Consider the following 18613-nt stretch of genomic DNA (forward strand, 5'->3'; position numbering starts at 1 on the left):
GATCTGAGCAGAACCAGAACAGATTAAAGATCCGTTTCGCTCTCTGCAGCCTCTGACTTATCTTTCCTCTCTTCCTGTTTCTGCGATGCTCCAACTCTTTCTGATGATTCTCTTCTTTTCTGCTTCTTTTTGTTTGCTCCGTCTGTGGACTTCAGCGACATGTAAGTCAGTCTGCTTGGCAACGCCGTCAGCGCTTGACACTAAAACTCCCCAGCCTGTTTGACCTTTGACCTCTGTCCTGTTGTTCTGAAACCGTGTTGGCGTCCCAAACATCACGCCCCCTGCTCTGTGTGTGTGTGTGTGTGTGTCCTCCTGACTGCAGGTGCAGACGCTGAACGAGCAGGAGTGGGAGCGCATGCAGCAGGCTAACGTCCTGGCTAACGTGGCCCAGGCCTTCGACACCGACATGGACGCGTCGGACCTGGAGGAGGACCGGGAGACCATCTTCAGCTCGGTGGACCTGCTGTCCCCGGGACAGGCTGACGCCCAGACGCTCGCCTTGATGCTGCAGGAGCAGCTGGACGCCATCAACAATGAAATCAGGTTATTATCCTGAGTTCTGCTTCATTTTTAAGTTCTTCTCGTTCTCCAGTCCTGCTGAGTTAAAGTTTCACCAGGTCCTCACCTGCTGCATTTTGCAATTTCATCATTTTAAGTTATTTCATTTTATATTGTATTTTTTTTTCTATGCTATTATTTTTCTTATTATTTTATATTAAAACATATTAATTGTGTTTTGTTATTATTAATTAGATTTATATCATACATTTTTTTTTTCATCATATAAGTATTTTATATGGTTTTATATCTTGGATCCCATATTATATAAAATTTAATTTAGTATGTTTTTATTATAATGTATTTATTATTTTATATTTAATGTTATTTACTATTTTATTATTTTATGCATTATATTTTTTCTTATTTTCTCCTACATTTATTCTTATATTATATTTAATATGTAATTTCATGTTATATTATTGTTTTAAATAATTTTTATGTTGCATTATTGTATTTAATATGCTTAGATTTAAAAAAAATCATATTTCTGAGTAGATGTTACACACAGCTGGCTTTATAGCTGCGTTTCATGCAAAAGTCTTTATGCTCACATTTTGTTGCTCTCAACCAGAAACTTTAATGTTTTTCTTTTTTGTGTGAAATGTTATGCAGCAGAGCAGCAACATGTGTTGTGTAATTGTGAATTAGACGGACAGTCACTGGTTTAAAGTGAAACTAGAACTGGAACCCCACCGTTCCTGGAATATTAATGTAATATTTCCTTTCTTTTCCCCGGCAGGATGATCCAAGAGGAGAAGGAGAGCACGGCGATCCGAGCCGAGGAGATCGAATGCCGCGTCGGCGGCAACGACGGCGGCCTTGGAGGGCGTTTCCGCTCGCTCAGCTCCATCCCGCCGTCTCTGTGCGGCGGCTCGTCGCTGGGCGGATCGCCGCCCAACTCGGGCCAGTCCACCCCCAGACGCATTCCCCGCAGCCCCAATAGGGAACTGGACCGCATGGGGGTCATGACCTTGGTAACGTCATCCAGTTAAACATTAAAGTATTCTGATAGCTTTACACAGTTAATAACCGTTTCTGCCTCTGCCTGTAGCACTATTGCTATGAGCCTTACATCATCCAGAGCTCCCTGTCCCAGCAGACACTAACTTACCTGCCGTATGGTGCTGCGGGCTTCAGCCCCCCCCCTCAGGCCTGTAGCTATGCCTCGTACTTCCAGGTATCTGCAGAGAGGATCGGCCTCCTGGGTGGGTGCAGCCTGTCACTTCCTCTGCCTTCTGAGCTGCTGGAAAACCTGGAATCTGTGGAATGTTGCACTTTTGTTTGCGTTTGTTGATGCCCAAACAGGAAGTGTGAGTTTTTAAAAGTCGTGCCTCACTCTGCACCTCTGGAGAAGGTTTTATTAGCTTTGAGTTGTGTGGAATCGAAGCGAAACCAAGAAGAAACCTGAAACACCTGGCTGTGCTTCGGTTGGATTCAGTTTTCGCTTCAGAGTGAGTTGAAAACACGCAGCTGCAGGCAGATTTACTCCATTCTGACCGTGTTTCTGGAAAACTTTTCCAGAGTAAAAACCTTTGAAGAATAAAATGTTTGGTTGCATCTGTTTTAGAACATCTCTTCATCCTTGAATGACTTCTTGTTTTAATGAAAGTTGGGTCTAATTCCTGACTGACGGACGAATGGAAGAAAGGGAGCATTTTTGCTAATTAAGTGAATTTTTCCTCTTCCTGTTTCCCTTTTTCTTTAGCTGGTAATCAGTCGCTCAGCCCGGCCGGGCCGAGGAAATGAGTGATTAGGTGTTATTCTCCTGGGGGCTCAGAAATGTGGCACGTTGTGGTTTATTTGCTCTTCTAATGCCAGGTTTGTGAGGAATGTAGGAGGGAATAAATCCTCCCATGTTTCTTTTTCTTCTCTTCTTTGCGAGGGGAAAGTATTACTGCAGCGGCGACAAGTCGTAAATTTAGGAGCTATTCTCTGCTCTAGCGTTTTCTCTGCTAACCCTGTCATACGGTTGTTTTTAGATTGAATAACAGCTAAATGAAGTGGGCTGCACCCATCCTCCAGCGTGGTTTGCTACTGTCCTCTAACTGTGTGCAGTGCTGCTTCTGCAGTTTCTTTTAATATAAGTAGTAAAACAGCTTCTGATGGTATGGAGTTGTGTGTTTAACACTGATCACAGATCAAAATACTGTGTTCTTCTGGTTTCCTGTTTAAATGTGGCTTTAGTCCGGCTCTGATCTGCTGCTCACTAACTGCTCTTCTCCTCTCCTTTTTCTGCCACGCTTCAGCCTAGTGACCTGCGCAAGCATCGCAGGAAGGTAACATAGAGAGCTGCTTTACAGGACCGGCCCTCTCACCATCCTCTGTCGTCTTTACATCCTGTTCTGTCTCATCTCCCAAACGGTTCACTCATAAGTTAGCTTTTATTTTTCCTTCTCTTATTATAATTTGAGTTTTCATAGTTTGTTTTGTTTTCACGTTTCAACAGGAAGTCAGTTTAAAACTTTAGGTTGCAGGAATGAAAGTCCAGATTATGCAAGATACTAAACTCTGTTTTAGCGATCCTTCCACTGCTGTAGCCTGGTGTCTCCCTCCCTTTACATCTGGTTTAAGTGCTGCGGTTATAGATTTAGATTATTATCCCTAACGTCCTTCTAATGCAGAATTGCACATCTGCATCAGAATTTTCTTTTTGAAGACGTTATTTCTGTGTTTCATGCTGAAACTTTGCTTTTTGGGGGAGGGGAGTGACTGCTTTTGGTTGGGGATTTCTTTCTTTTTGGGCATTTTTAAAATTATTTGTAGCCATAGCAATGAGGTGGTTTACAGCTGGGAACCTGCAGGGGTCAGTATGCAAAGAAGGATTCTTCACAAAATGGAGAGTATTGCGTACAAACAGAGCATCCTCAGACTGACACAACAGAATGGCTTCAGTCAGAAGCTTCTTCAGAGCTGCAGTAATACAGACTGCTACAGGAGATCATCCCTTCCCACAGCAATCAGTTCACATAACAAATGTTTGAGTTACACCATTTAATTTCCCTCTTGGATTAATAAAATAGTTTTGAATTGAATAATGTTTCATGTTGCAATCGGCTGCATCAGTCTGTTAAATCAAGTAGATTAATAGAAATACCTGGGATTTCTGCTGTAAAATAAGAATGAAATGTCTCTTTTCACTTCTGCTCCTGTTCAGCTTTGTGATGTTTCTGTTCTGTGAAAGCAGAAGATTCAGTATCTGAATCTTCTGCCTTTTGTTTCACCTCAAACTGCTGCAGCATCACTCGTCTCTCCGCTCTGTCTCAGTCTTCGCAGGACGACAAGGCCACCATCAGGTGTGAGACGTCCCCCCCACCACCCCACGCTCCATGCGCCTGAACAGGGAGCTGGGACACGCGTCTAGCCATGAAGACATCAGAGACATTCGAGGGTAGGAGTTTATCTGATTCGGAGCTGTGGGCTGTCCTGGTTTCTGCTGTTTGGTTTTGAAATGGCTCCATCTGGTGTCTGAAGGCTGGGAGGCCTGCAGGACGGCCAGGGCAGCAACCCCAGCAGCAGCAACAGCAGCCAGGACTCGCTCAACAAAGCAGCCAAGAAGAAGAGCATCAAGTCGTCCATCGGACGCCTGTTTGGGAAGAAGGAGAAGGGCCGGCCCAGCGGTGCTGGGAAGGACCCGCCGAGCCAAGGTTCAGCCCTTCACTTTCATTTATCACCATTTATTTCATTAGTTTGGTTTAAAGTGAACACGTCTCATGTTGATATGAATGAAAAGGTAATGCATATTTTCCATGTGACGTTGCACTTCCAGGAACTTTGTGGCCGGCAGCCATCTTGGTAACTGTCACAACAGTTACTGTGGAGTTGCTTTGACAACAATAAACAAGCTTAAAACTCATTCTCCATCTAATTTATTAACAATATGAGTACATTGAAGCCGGTGCTCACTACGAGTTTTGAGTTCTCTTTCTTTTCGTTGGTGTGGAAGCCACGGTTCATGCGTACGTTACGCTGCGCTTGCCTACCAAGATGGCGGTTCAGTGGCGCAGGCGGTCGATTATTCCCAGAAGGTTGTCAAGAAAACACAAAAAACATTCAAGTGAAAGATTTTTTCCCAAGTTTTAAATCGTGAGTTGAGTCTGAGGTCTGTTGGATGCCAGTCTGAGTTCGACTCCAGACTTCAGGCCCATCTCTGACTTTAATAGATGATTTTAAAACCACCTAGAATATTTATTAGAAAAATACCAGAGTATTAATTTGGATCAGTGGGTCTGACCTCAGCGTGAATTGTGCGTTTGTAGCCGGCACCCCGGATGCGGACGGATCTCCAAAAGACGGTCTGGGAATGGGAACATTAGGAGGCCCTTCAGAGAAGAACAGGAAGCTTCAGAAGAAGTGAGTAACCTGCTTCCTGCAGTTTAAAACGCACCGTTCTGCTGCGCAGGACACCACTAATGCACAACGTCATGAGCTGTGTGTTCAGTTTAATGCTGCTTCACGCTCCCACCCACCCACCCACTCCACACCCACTTGCTTCATCACAGCCAGCATCTAGAATAATTCACTGTTTTGCTTTTGTTGTGATTTCTGAGCAGGCACAACACAGGCACCATAAATGTTTTTGCTTCCATGATTTGGCATCAGTTCATTGTTTTCTGTTTTGTTTGCCCACCCTCCTCCTCTTTTCCATCCTCCTCTCATTCCATGAATAGTCCAAAGACCGGGTAAGTTGCTTCACGTTGCCTCGTCTTCCTCCCATTCTTGGTTTCACTCTTCCCAGCCAGTAACTCTCCAGGACCCCACACAGCTGTCCCTTTTGAATGCCTGTTGGTTTTCCATGCTGCTCTCTACCTGCCTTCCACAGAGGAGCTTCACTAACAGGAATGTGTGTGTTTGCTTCTTTTCACTGGGAGGACATTTCCACCTTGCAGAGCTCAAAGTTCTGATTGAAACACTGGATGTTTGTGTGAACTAATTTCAATGTTAGATTTTATTTTGGTTTAAATTTGTCGATGCTGCAGCCTCATGTAGCGGTTAGGTATATAAAATGTGTTTGTAGCAACAGTTCAGGCCTCTGATGGGTGATTTCAGGTCAGGATGTGCATGTCATGTTCCTGCAGATTTATTCTCAACCCGTTTCATGATGGGCCTCTTTGTTCCCAGTTTGCAGCTAGCAGAACTAGCATTAAACCTGAAACCCTGCAGTGGGTGTTTGCAGTGTAGGAGAGTTTTCCAGAACTCCTCCCAGGTTCCCCTTTCTGTTTCCTCTCAAACTCCTGCTCTTGGTTCTGAGTGTGCATGTCACTGACAGTTTTTGGGATTTAAATGGTGAACATGACTGACTGCATGTTGGAAATGCTAAAGGCTTTCAGATTGTCTGCAGGAATATAAATTGGTTGTTAACTTGGTTGTTTTTGTGTGACAGGCATGAGTTACTGGAAGAGGCTCGCAGGCAGGGCCTGCCCTTCGCCCAGTGGGACGGACCCACCGTGGTGGCTTGGTTAGAGGTAGGAAAATTTAAATTAAGGCTCTGAAATGACTGTGAAGTTTCTGGGCAAACTGTCAACTATTATCTTTGTGACTCTCATCAGAGAGTTTTAGCTCCACACTGAACTGAATCGGTTCATTTGAATCTTGAGAACTGAAATGTTTTCCTGTCTCGAATGAGGATCTGTATTAATATCAGGAATCCGCCTCAGCGTATTGGAATCTGGTTCCCTGGCTGTTTGGTAGCTCCTGTAGAATCAAACTGGTTTAACATGTTAAGCCAGTTTGATTTCCAGTTTACTGACCTGCCTCGTCTCCTTGCTGCCCCCCTGTGGCCAGCTGTGGGTGGGCATGCCGGCCTGGTATGTGGCGGCGTGCCGAGCCAACGTGAAGAGCGGGGCCATCATGTCGGCGCTGTCCGACACGGAGATCCAAAGAGAAATCGGAATCAGCAACCCTCTGCACCGCCTCAAGCTGCGCCTGGCCATCCAGGAAATTATGTCCCTCACCAGCCGTCGGCCCCGCCCACCTCCAGAACGGTACCGCCCCATTCATCCTCACACACACACGCACACACACGCACACTTCCACACACACACACACACACACACGGACGCTGCTTCCACACACATTTTATCCCCTCAGTGCTCCGTTCACACACTCCTGGCATTTTTTGCAGCATGTTTTTAATGCATTAACACTTTTTAACACGCACTAATGAGTCACTTTTGTCTTTTTCTAACAACCAATTCTCCCGTTTTGTTTTGTTTTTCTCCTTCCTGCCTTGTTTCTGTCCTTCATCACTGTTTCCGTTCTGCACTCTTCTGATTGGGGGGTGTCACATGGTCAGTCTACAGGAAACGTTTGGGTCACACATGAGGAGATGGAAAGTTTGGCAGCCACACCTCCCACGGTTAGTCCACCCAGATGAGCTGGGCACTGCTGCTGCTGACGTCTGCTAACCCTGCAGGGCCTCGGGCCGCCTGCAGATCTTCGGGCCGCCTGCGGATCTTCGGGCCGCCTGCGGATCTTCGGGCCGCCTGCGGATCTTCGGGCCGCCTGCGGATCTTCGGGCCGCCTGCAGATCTTGAGGCCGCCTGCAGATCTTGAGGCCGCCTGCAGATCTTCGTCTGAAGCGAGCTGTCACTCCCTTCTTTCTGTTCGGCTTTCCGCTTCTGTCCTGCTGGTTTACTTTGTGCTTGTGCCTCATAGTTGATTAGTTTTTTAAATAATTTCTTTATTTCTTCTTTGTTTCCCTAATTAAACTGGTGCCAGGCAGTTTTTATGGTGATTTTATTCTCCCACCGCTGTTTGATCGTTGTGAACATTTTGCACATAAAGCCCCTTTCAGACAGTTTGTCGTATCGAAAGGTTCCTCCTGGATAATCTCAGTTTCCATTCGATGTTTTCAAGGTTTTCTGCATAAAGTCCTTGAAAGTTCTTGACATTCAAATTGCACAGTTTTGTAATAATTTGCAGTCTTGAGTAAAAGTTTAAACATGGAAAAAATGATTTAAACCAGATATTTTCATACACCTTATAAAAAGACAGGCATTTCAAATTAATTCAGATATTCCTTGTTTTAAGTTGGTTAGAATGACCAACTTTATTTCTAATTGCTAAATACCAGAAAACTTAGCAAGAATAGTTTTTATTTCATTTTTAATATTTATTATTTGTCGTGGCTCGATGACTTATTGATCTGTGTAATTGAAACAAAGATTAGCTTATATGTTATACAAAGTTATTGAAATAGGAGGATTTTTGTTAAATTAGAGATAAATTAGCCTCAGGCGTTTAAAGTGTGTGAAAGAAACTTCAAAACATAGAATTTTATTAGATTTTAATTCATCTTCTCCCTGCTGTAGAAAACTATCACAAGACATTATTAATTGTAATAATGATGTCATATAATAGTAAATTCTTTAGATCATTTGATTTGTTTTTATGTCCAAAGTGTGGAAAAGTTTGAAAATGTGTCTTGAATGTTTCACCAGGGAAAAGTGAATAAATCCTGGATTTTCTTACTGGAGGAAAACATTGATCTGAGTTTGAGCCCAGACTGATCATAAACTACTGTAATGCTCTACAAACACAGTGAAAGGCATAACACCCCACATTTGATTAAAAATAAAGCCACTTACTCATCCACTGAAGTCCGAATCTTATCTGATTGATCCTCTGATTGATTAGGACACTGGGATGTTCACATTATTATTGGAGAAACTTTAGTCATGGATTATGAACTGAACTATGATGTAAAAAATAATTTACAAATTGGTCCTAAACTAGATACTTTTATCTGGTGGAACTACATATATCTGTGTGAAAAACACTATTTCTAATGAAGTTAATGTAATGACATCACATGTACAGCAGCAAAAACAATTGTCCCTCCTTCTGCAAAATAGCAAATCAGTTTACAGTCAAATCAGCCTTTGAGTAAAAAGCATTTTACAGTCTGAATGAATCAGGAGCAGCAAAGTGACTGAACACACACGCAGTAGGTGTCACATCTGAAAAGGACTTTAATTGGCAAAGATCTGAAATTATGTAACAATAAAAACATCAACGCCTAAACTTGTTTATTTTAGATTAAGTGAGAACAAAATCAGGTTTTCTTTAATTAAAGAAATGAATCCATCTTTCACAGCTTTTTTCCTGCCTTTGTTTTTATAATTTTTTTTACTTGTATGTTTTTCACGTGAAGCTGCTCTAACCCTTCACGGCCGCCTCACTAACCCCTGTTCTGTTCTTCTCACCATGCTCACTCTAACCACGCTAACACCAGGAGGATGACGAGGGCAGCTGGGCCCAGGTTGGCACACATTCCCCCACAACCCGCTTTTATTCTGAAGGACCCACACCATGGGCTTACACTGAGCTGCGTTACACCTGCTGCTGCTGCTTCACTCTTCTAATTTATTTAAAAAATCAGAAATAATAAGACAACTGAATAAATACTGTAAAGACTAAAAATACTTCAAAAGCAAACTGATGTTACTGTCCATGTAAAATTAAGAAAATGTGACCCAGTTTTATAAATATAAGTGTTCAGGATGTGAAATGTTTTACTTTATGAATCTTCATCACTCAATTTATTTAAAGTTTCATGTTGTGCTTCCCGTCACTTTCATAGCAGAAACTGCCAGCGCTGGGCGGGAGCACTTTAATCAAATTTAAAACCATTTAGAGCGTTTCGCTTCCCCTAATTTAATTCTTCCAGATAAATTCTAAAACACTGATTCACTTGTTGAAATTCAAATAGATGTTCATATTCATGCTTTTATTTTGAAGTGGGCGCAGACTGTTTATGCAGCAGTTCCTTTTCCTCTTGGTTTTGTAAATTAAGTTCATTCTTTTCCCAGAATGCACTGCTGCTTTAGTTCCACAGGAAAAAGTTTGAAATCTACTGAAGTCCTACCAGGGTTAATTAAACTGAATCACCAACAGTTACCAAACTCAACATTTCTAAAACTGAGTGGCAGGTTTGTCAGAGAATCGCTTCCTGAAGCGCAAACTGTACAGGCAGCTGTGTAATGACCATGTTTGGCCTGCTGAGGGCGGTATAACATCTGTTGTCAGCGTTAGTGCAGCTAACTTCTTAGTTAGCATTGGCCACCGCTGGGAATTACATTAACATCAGTATTGGCTGATCAGTAAATATTGGCCTTAACAGCAGAAATAATATCAGAAAAAAAGCCGAACATTTTTTAATTTGGGGCTTTGACTTGTTGCAGCTGCTTTAATATTACTACTGGCTTTATTCATGTTAAATGTATTCTAGTATAACATATACTAGAATATATTACATAATATGTACAGTTTTCTTATTGGTAACAGTTAACGGAAAAAATAATAATTTTTCTCTTATTGTTAGATATCTGACAATAAAAGGCACAAAACATAAGAACAAATATTTTGGACAGGAAACTAATTATTGAGTAAAGCAGGTAAGGAAAAGTCAATTTTTGACTCCCTGAAATTAGTTAAGAACACAGATTTATTTCAAACTAAGAGGTCTGGTAAAAGTTTACATATTTTAATGGTTATAAAAATGCATCATGATTTAATTCTCTATACATTTCTTCTTACTTTAATGCATTTTTTGATGTTCAGACTCCAACCACAGGGCTGATATTATCTTATTTGATCAAGATTTTCCTTTAGACATTGAAGTTTGTAAAGTATTATTCAACATCTTTATAAAAAGAATAAAATCATAAAACATTAGTTTTTGGCATTACTCGCCAAAGACTCTTCCATCAATAAACTGCAGAAGCTTAAATGTAAAAAAATCTTGACGTCTCTGAAGTTTTCATCTCAGTTTTGCTGTTTTTGAGTTTATTGTCAGAGGAACCAGAATGCTGGTGGATTGTTTTCTTCCTGACGCTCTGAGCCCAGTTTGACGTGGCTTTGCAGACGCTGGCGTACGGCGACATGAACCACGAGTGGATCGGGAACGAGTGGCTGCCCAGCCTGGGTCTGCCTCAGTACCGCTCCTACTTCATGGAGTCCCTGGTGGACGCCCGCATGCTGGACCACCTGACCAAGAAGGACCTGAGGGGGCAGCTGAAGATGGTGGACAGCTTCCACAGGTACGGCTGATGGCTTCACATGCAGCAGCCTCAAAGACTCCAACAGGAAAAGGTCTCAGCTTGAAGTGAGAGGGTGGCGCCTCCTCTGGTGAAGGGCTGCAACCTCAGACACCTGTCTAAATGTTTGGATGGTTGTACTGAAATAAGCACATTTCCCTCTGGGATTAATTAGTTTGTCTATTCATTCATTCATGGAGAGATTATTAAATCCCACAGTTTGAATTAGTTTGGTTCCCACAGACTGAAAAAATGTTTGTTCTTCCACATTATTCCCCATCCTGCATCCATCCCGACTTACTTCCCGACTTTCTCATTTACTCCCAAACTCTCTGACTTTCTCACTGACTGTCTTTCTTTCTTGCTTGCTGGAATCCTGAACCCTGTGGAAAAAGCTGCATTTAACTCATTGCAGCTTTTTAAATTTAATGAAATATCGACCAGGGACATGAGAGAACATTTATACAAGAATCATTCATCATTTAAAACATTAAATTCAAATTTTCTGCTATAATTAAATAGTGATGGATCAACAGAATCGCTGATGCTTTCTCTTGTTTCCTGTATTTATAATAAATTGCTTTATTCATAGAACTCTAGACTCTTCATTTACAGTAAAGCTCAGTTCATTTATGTAGATTTTACTTTAGTGGGAAAAAGTTGTTACATTTTTATTTACCACATGTTTAGCAGACGTGTAAACTGACACTGTGTGTGTGTGTGTGTGTGTGTGTGTGTGTGTGTGTGTGTGTGTGTGTGTGTGTGTGTGTGTGTGTGTGTGTGTGTGTAAACTTGACCCAAATGCTGTTTGTGCAACAGGAACAGCTTCCAGTGTGGCGTGATGTGTCTGCGGCGGCTCAACTACGACAGGAAGGAGCTGGAGAGGAGGAGAGACGAGTCTCAGCTGGAGCTTTCAGGTAACCAACTACCTGACCAGCTCCACCTGCTGGTGGCTCCCTGGCACTGCAGGTTTCAGTGAACACATCCAAGCTACAAAAACTAAGAAAAGAAGTTTTCTTTACAGTTTAGCACGCATTAAATTTGCTCCACAGCCAACTTCCAACTTCCTGGTGTATCTAAATATAAAAGTGAATTGTTTTCTGGAAAAGGTCTCAGCTTGAGTTCTGGGCATTGGAAAAAAAATCAGTTTGAGGTTCATAGAGAAAAACAAGGAGAACCTTTTGAGAAAGCTGCAGTATTTCCTCTAGATGTTTTCTGCCCAGACCTATTGGACCAGGTTCCACCACAGAACCGGTCCAGCTCTTTAAACAATGCTGCAAGGCAATGTTGTCAAACGGTCCAAAAAGGTAAGAAGAAAGCAGCATGAGCTGCCAGGTCCAAGATGCTCTGGTGGATTTTATTGCTCAAAATCTTTTTGTTTTCTGACATCCTTCCAGAGTATCCATAAGCTGTTGCTTTTATACAAAATAAGCGACACACCTGCTCTTCATCAGACCATGAGAAAACTGGCCAAACCAAACAACAAAATCTAGACAAAGAATCAGGAACAAGATTCTGAATCTAATTTACAAACTCATAAATTAGGTTGAGTTTATGAGTTTGTAAGAGAGACATTTATCTCTGCAAAATATTTTTGAGTTGCCCTTGGCAACTCAAAAGTTACTTAGGGGCAAACAAACAATGCAAAACAAAAAAGAAAACTCCTTTTGTTGAACCCTGTGATGCAATCTGTGACATCATACATAGGTGTGTGGCCCCGCCCACACACCTGCTCAGGCTGTAGCCTTTAAAGGGACAAATCATGAGTATAAAAGAAACTAATGAAGAACCAGAAATGCACCTTATAACAAAACAAACTGTTCCAATGTGTTTATCTAATGGTTTAGTAGTGTTAGTTTAAAAAGAGGCGTAGGGATGGAGACTGCAGGGTAATGCTACCAAACAGACCTGGGACACTGAATGAAGCAAAGTTACAACAGCAGCGTTTAAATGAAAGCATTATGACCAAATGTAGGCAGATGAAATGTATCTGAATAATGCACAACAGCTGCACAGCCTTTGCAGGTTGATTCACTTCCAGGTTCTGTGATCAGAGATTCACAGGAGACCCTCATATGGAGCTGAAACGTCCCACCAGTAGCACGCCTCCCGCAGCTTGAGAACCATGGAGAAGAAAAACAGGCTCTCTTTAAACGTTTGTGTTTCTGTCCCTCCAGATGTTCTGGTGTGGACCAACGAGCGCGTCATCGGCTGGGTCCAGGCCATCGGCCTCAAGGAGTACAGCAGCAACCTTTACGAGAGCGGCGTTCACGGCGCGCTGCTCGCCCTGGACGAAAGCTTCGACCACAACTCATTGGCTCTGCTGCTGCAGATCCCCACCCAGAACACGCAGGTACACGCCAGAACACGCAGGTACACGCCAGAACACGCAGGTACACGCCAGAACACGCAGGTACACGCCAGAACACGCAGGTACACGCCAGAACACGCAGGTACACGCCAGAACACGCAGGTACACGCAGGTACACGCCAGAACACGCAGGTACACGCCAGAACACACAGGTACACGCAGGTACACGCCAGAACACGCATGTACACGCCGGAACACGCATGTACACGCAGGTACACGCCAGAACATGCAGGTACATGCCAGAACACGCAGGTACACGCCAGAACACGCAGGTACACGCCAGAACACGCAGGTACATGCCAGAACGAGCAGGTACACGCCAGAACACGCAGGTACACGCCAGAACACGCAGGTACACGCCGGAACACGCAGGTACACGCCAGAACGCGCAGGTACACGCAGGTACATGCCAGAACACGCATGTACACGCCGGAACACGCATGTACACGCAGGTACACGCCAGAACACACAGGTACACGCAGGTACATGCCAGAACGAGCAGGTACACGCCAGAACACGCAGGTACATGCCAGAACACGCAGGTACACGCCGGAACACGCAGGTACACGCCAGAACGCGCAGGTACACGCAGGTACATGCCAGAACACGCATGTACACGCCGGAACACGCAGGTACACGCAGGTACACGCCAGAACACGCAGGTACACGCAGGTACACGCCAGAACACACAGGTACACGCCAGAACACGCATGTACACGCCGGAACACGCATGTACACGCCAGAACACGCAGGTACACGCCAGAACACGCAGGTACACGCCAGAACACGCAGGTACACGCCAGAACACGCAGGTACACGCATGTACACGCCAGAACACGCATGTACACGCCGGAACACGCATGTACACACCAGAACACACAGGTACACGCAGGTACATGCCAGAACGCGCAGGTACACGCAGGTACACGTCAGAACGCGCAGGTACACGCCAGAAAGCGCAGGTACACGCCAGAACACACAGGTACACGCCAGAACACACAGGTACACGCCAGAACGCCAGGTACACGCCAGCAGGTACAGCCAGAACACACAGGTACACGCCAGAACACACAGGTACCCGCCAGAACACACAGGTACACGCCAGAACGCGCAGGTACACGCCAGAACACGCAGGTACACACACTCTGCATGCACTCGGCTGCTGTGATGTAAACATGTAGGTGGTGAAGGAAATGGCCCCTGAAGTGGGCGGGGCTTCCTGAGTAGGTGGGCGTATCATCTGAAGATAATCTGAGAGGAAATATTGCAGTGGGACTAAACAGTGTTAGACTAAATAAAACAGAAAATTTTTAACTAGGAGTAAATATTCAGTGGAAAGTTTGATGAGGAAAAGATCAATAAATAAATATTAAATCTGAGATTAGAACCAGCCTATGTGGAAACTTGTTTGAACCTTAAATCCCAAATCTGGAGAGTTTCAAGATAAACAAGATGAAGACGACATGTAAACAAACTGAGCTCCCAGCTTCAGCTGTGACAGGAAGCTGCGGATCTGAGGGACGTCCAGGAGACACGCACACATTTCTGCCTGCAGTGCTTCTTCCTGTTTCAGATCCTCCCGGCTCGTCTTCACCTGCTGCTCATGTTTTCTGTTCACTTTAAATCCTGACAGGAGATCTGAGTTTTTATTGCAAGCTCAACATTCAGCTGATGGATTATGGGAAAGGATTTTATTTTAAAAACTTTATTCAGAACCATATCAAACTGGGATGAAATTGTTTTTTTTGGGTTTTCTTCTGCTGAAACATGAAGTATCTAGTTTTTGAAATTAAATCAATACATTTTATTGACACATTTAATTCTAGGTATATTTAATAAATTATTTTGGTCATTATTTCTACTTTTTTTTTTAATTATTTATTGTCACTTCTCTCCTCTCGTTGTAAATCTTCTTTGTTTTGAGTTTTCATTCAAATGTCTCCTGTAATTACATAAAAAATACCATTTTTTTATACATTTTATTTTAATTAAAATACATATATATGTAAAACAAAGATTATTTGAATTAAATTAAAATGTTATATAAAATATTTCTTTTTATAAATTATGTAATATAAATATAGATGAAAAGTAAAAAAAATAAAAATGAAATACAAATGAAGAGGTTGTATATAAGATGTAAAAATACCTGATTAAACTCCTTTTTCCTGTTTATTGAACTTCATGAACCAAACTGGGTTTTCAGTTTTTCACTAAAGTTGCATCTGCCTTGTTTTCAGAGTTACTGCCTGAAACAGGACAGATTCATACTCAGGAAAGGCTGCCAGTGAAACCCTCTGATTATTATCGTCACCAGAATATTTGTTTTTAGAAAACGAGGTGATATTCCCAGCGTTGATCCCTGCAGGGAAACCTTTATTTGTTTATTTGCAGTCTGTGGTTTGTAGTTTACATATTGAAAGCGTAAAACGTCTGCTGGTGGATGATGTGTTGGAACTCTACAGGTGCCAAAAAACAGGAGTTGCTCAAGGTTTCTTGACCAAAACCGATAAATTGTGTGTAAACTGTGTACCTGCAGGCCAGAGCAGCGCTGGAGCGCGAGTACGGCAGTCTGATGGCCGTCGGCGCGGACAGGAAGGTGGAGGAGGTGAGAAACCGTCACAGAGACCCAAACTGTTGCTAAGATCCGCTCTCAGGATGACCGTCCGCCATCTTTGCTCCAGGATGACGACAAGAACTTCCGGCGCGCTCCCTCATGGAGGAAGAAGTTCAGGCCCAAAGACATGAGGGGAATGTCTCTGGGTGCGTCCGACACGCTGCCTCCTAACTTCAGAGTGACGAGCAGCAGCGCCGCGTCGCCATCCGCGCAGCCAAAGAGAAGCCCCATGGACGGTAAGCAGCAGCAGGCAAGCTTCTCCTGCATGTCTCCTCTTTTCCTGACTAGAGTAAAATAGATCTGGCGGGCCGTTGGGCTCAGACTTGTGTTGCTCTTGATGCTTGTTGAATGGCTTTGCTGCGCTGCTCATTCTCACTAACGGCATGTCTTTGCATGCGGTTTGACCAACATGGCAACGCAGGAGGTCAGTCTATACAGAGGCTGGACACTGCCACAGTCAGGACCTACTCTTGTTAACACAACGGTAAGGTCACACACATCAACTGTCAAGATTCAGATAGAAGCAGCAAGGGTACGGAGCTCAGTCAGTGCCATCTGAGAAAATTAAACAGATTGTAGTTTGGAAACATGAAATTTTTTGCTCTGAAAGTGAATAGATTATTACTCCCAGGATTAAAAGTTCCTAAATGAACATTTAATTTATAAAAAAATAGTGGTAGAAAGCGATCAAAATTTTAGTTTTATTTTTTGACAAAAAGTAAGTGACATTTATAATTAAAAAAAAAAACTCTTTTTGCTAAATTTTTGAATAAATAGTCTTTTCCAGCATCAAATCTGGTCACTTTAAAAGCAGAAATTAATCCCCAGTGAGCAGAAAGACATTTTGTCATCCATTGCTGTTGGTAGATATCCATCAAATTTAGAAACTTACCAGAAACAATGCAAAAAAAAAATAAAATTTGATTCATACCTTTAAAATTTTAACACATTGAGATCTATGTAATTAATCAAAAACTAATGTGATAAAGTTCTGGTTCTAACAATATAATAAAAGTAAAAAGATTTTATGGAAATGGTTTTTAGGTTTTCTTGTTGGCACATCTGGAGTTCTGTATCCGTTTCCCTGCATTACTCATCTGAAAGCAGCTTTCTTGTGTCAGAAGTTTCAGCTTTAATAACACGTTTTACGCTTCTTCTCTCTTCCCGTCTCCATCCATCCATCCATCCATCCATCCATCCATCATCCATCCATCCATCCATCCATCCATCATCCATCCATCCATCCATCATCCATCCATCCATCCATCCATCCATCCATCCATCCATCCATCCATCCATCCATCCATCCATCCATCCATCCATCCATCCATCCATCCATCCATCCATCCATCATCCATCCATCCATCCATCCATCCATCCATCCATCCATCCATCCATCCATCCATCCATCCATCCATCCATCATCCATCCATCCATCCATCCATCTGTCCCTCCCTCCCTCCCTCCTCCCTCCCTCCCCTCCCTCCCCCTCCCTCCCTCCCTCCCTCCCTCCCTCCCTCCCTCCCTCCTCCCTCCCTCCCTCCCTCCCTCCCTCCATCATCCCCTCCCTCCCTCTCCCTCCTCCTCCCCTCCCTCCCTCCCTCCCTGCCTCCATCCATCCATCATTGTTCTCTCCTCCCTTCTCAGTTTATCCTCATTATTTCTATAGGTAGCCGCTGGTCAGAGGATGAAGGGGAATTCCCTGCATTCAGAACCAGGATGATGAACTGAAGCGAAACTAAAAAGGACGATTTTATCGACGGAGCAGATACTTCCTGAGAGGAAACTTTCTAGAATAATCTATGTTTTTATGATATTTATGTCAACCAATGGGACTTTTAATTGACTTGGAGTTATAATGTAACCTCTTTTTGCCTCTGTCCCCTTAATCAGCCCACTTTTTAAAACCGTTTGGTCTCAGATTTCTGTAACTGAATGTTTTTCTTGTCTGGAGTTTGTATATTTCTACCAGCAGACGTTTTATCTAATCTTTTTTATAATCCTGATTATTGACCAGATGTATGTTTTCCTTCTCTAATCACTGAATTTATTCTTAAGTGACTTTAATATGACATATAACTTAATTCATATCTTTTTGTAGCTCCTGACCTGTGAGTTTATGTAAATGTGGCTCTTACTTGTGTGAATTAATCGCTGGAGTTTCATAAACTGATCGTCTGTCGCCTTGAACCGAACTGCTGGCCATCCAGGGCATGACGACAAATATCATGTGAAACAGATTTTTTCTGCTTTCTTCTTTCATATCTAATACCAAAACATGTTGATGCTCCAGAGTTGAAGCCATCTAACAGCAGCGGCAGGCTGCTTTCAGTGAAATCAGACCTCCAGGTTTCATGAGGAAGCTCCCTCACGCCTTTCCCTGCAGATCCCTTTAATCAAGCCTTCCTAATCTCCGGAGATCCCGCAGACGTCCTCGCCGGTCCGGTCCGGTCCGGTCCGGTCCGGTCCAGGCGGGCGCCTCGGGCTCCGTTAGCGGACCAAGTTCACCGAGGCCTCAGCTGATCCCTGCTGCCATCGCGTCCTCCCATAAACCTTTTTTAAAATTGCTTTGTACTAAGATTTTATACCAAGCCTTATTGTTCTTAACTCCTTTCCTGTCCCTTATTTATTATCAGTCGTCCGCGTTGTCTCGTCCTTTTCGTTCCCCAGAAACACAGGTCCTAACATCCGTCTCCGTGCCGATGCAGAAGGAACCGACGTTGTCTCTTTTTCTTGTGATTTTTGTCATTTATGCACAAAGCAAATCATGTTGCTGTTTTTATTCCTGCTCCTCCTGTTGAATCTTCTGATCTTGTAACAATGATGTACAGTCTGAGTACTTATAAACTATTTTTATCACAGTATTATTTATTGCTTACTTTCAATAAAATACTGAAACTTATTTTCCACTGCAGATCCGAGGCTGAGCTTCTGTCTTGACGTTTCGTGTTGCGTTTGTTGGATTCAAACTGGTTTTAACTGAAATGATGTCTGAAGTGGTTGCTTGTGATGGAGTGTGTGATCAGC

At 43.1% G+C, this 18613-nt stretch overlaps 1 protein-coding gene across 1 annotated transcript in view; it reads left to right on the forward strand.

The window, feature by feature from the left end:
* The window catches only part of ppfia1 (PTPRF interacting protein alpha 1), a 50670-nt gene extending 32182 nt beyond the window's left edge, over positions 1 to 18488 (forward strand). Inside the window, 19 exon segments of the mRNA XM_055021030.1 lie at positions 323 to 543; positions 1301 to 1535; positions 2808 to 2837; positions 3826 to 3871; positions 3874 to 3949; positions 4033 to 4205; positions 4818 to 4911; positions 5942 to 6023; positions 6343 to 6511; positions 6514 to 6542; positions 6854 to 6916; positions 8795 to 8821; positions 10426 to 10601; positions 11418 to 11515; positions 12776 to 12951; positions 15509 to 15577; positions 15654 to 15822; positions 16008 to 16070; positions 17234 to 18488. Of these exon segments, the coding sequence (XP_054877005.1) occupies positions 323 to 543; positions 1301 to 1535; positions 2808 to 2837; positions 3826 to 3871; positions 3874 to 3949; positions 4033 to 4205; positions 4818 to 4911; positions 5942 to 6023; positions 6343 to 6511; positions 6514 to 6542; positions 6854 to 6916; positions 8795 to 8821; positions 10426 to 10601; positions 11418 to 11515; positions 12776 to 12951; positions 15509 to 15577; positions 15654 to 15822; positions 16008 to 16063 (1989 nt within the window). The 3' untranslated portion in view covers positions 16064 to 16070; positions 17234 to 18488.
* The last annotated feature ends 125 nt before the right edge of the window (positions 18489 to 18613 follow it).

This window comes from Poeciliopsis prolifica, unplaced genomic scaffold (genome assembly GCF_027474105.1).
Source record: "Poeciliopsis prolifica strain line A6 unplaced genomic scaffold, Auburn_PproV2 SCAFFOLD073, whole genome shotgun sequence".
Lineage (NCBI taxonomy): Eukaryota > Metazoa > Chordata > Actinopteri > Cyprinodontiformes > Poeciliidae > Poeciliopsis > Poeciliopsis prolifica.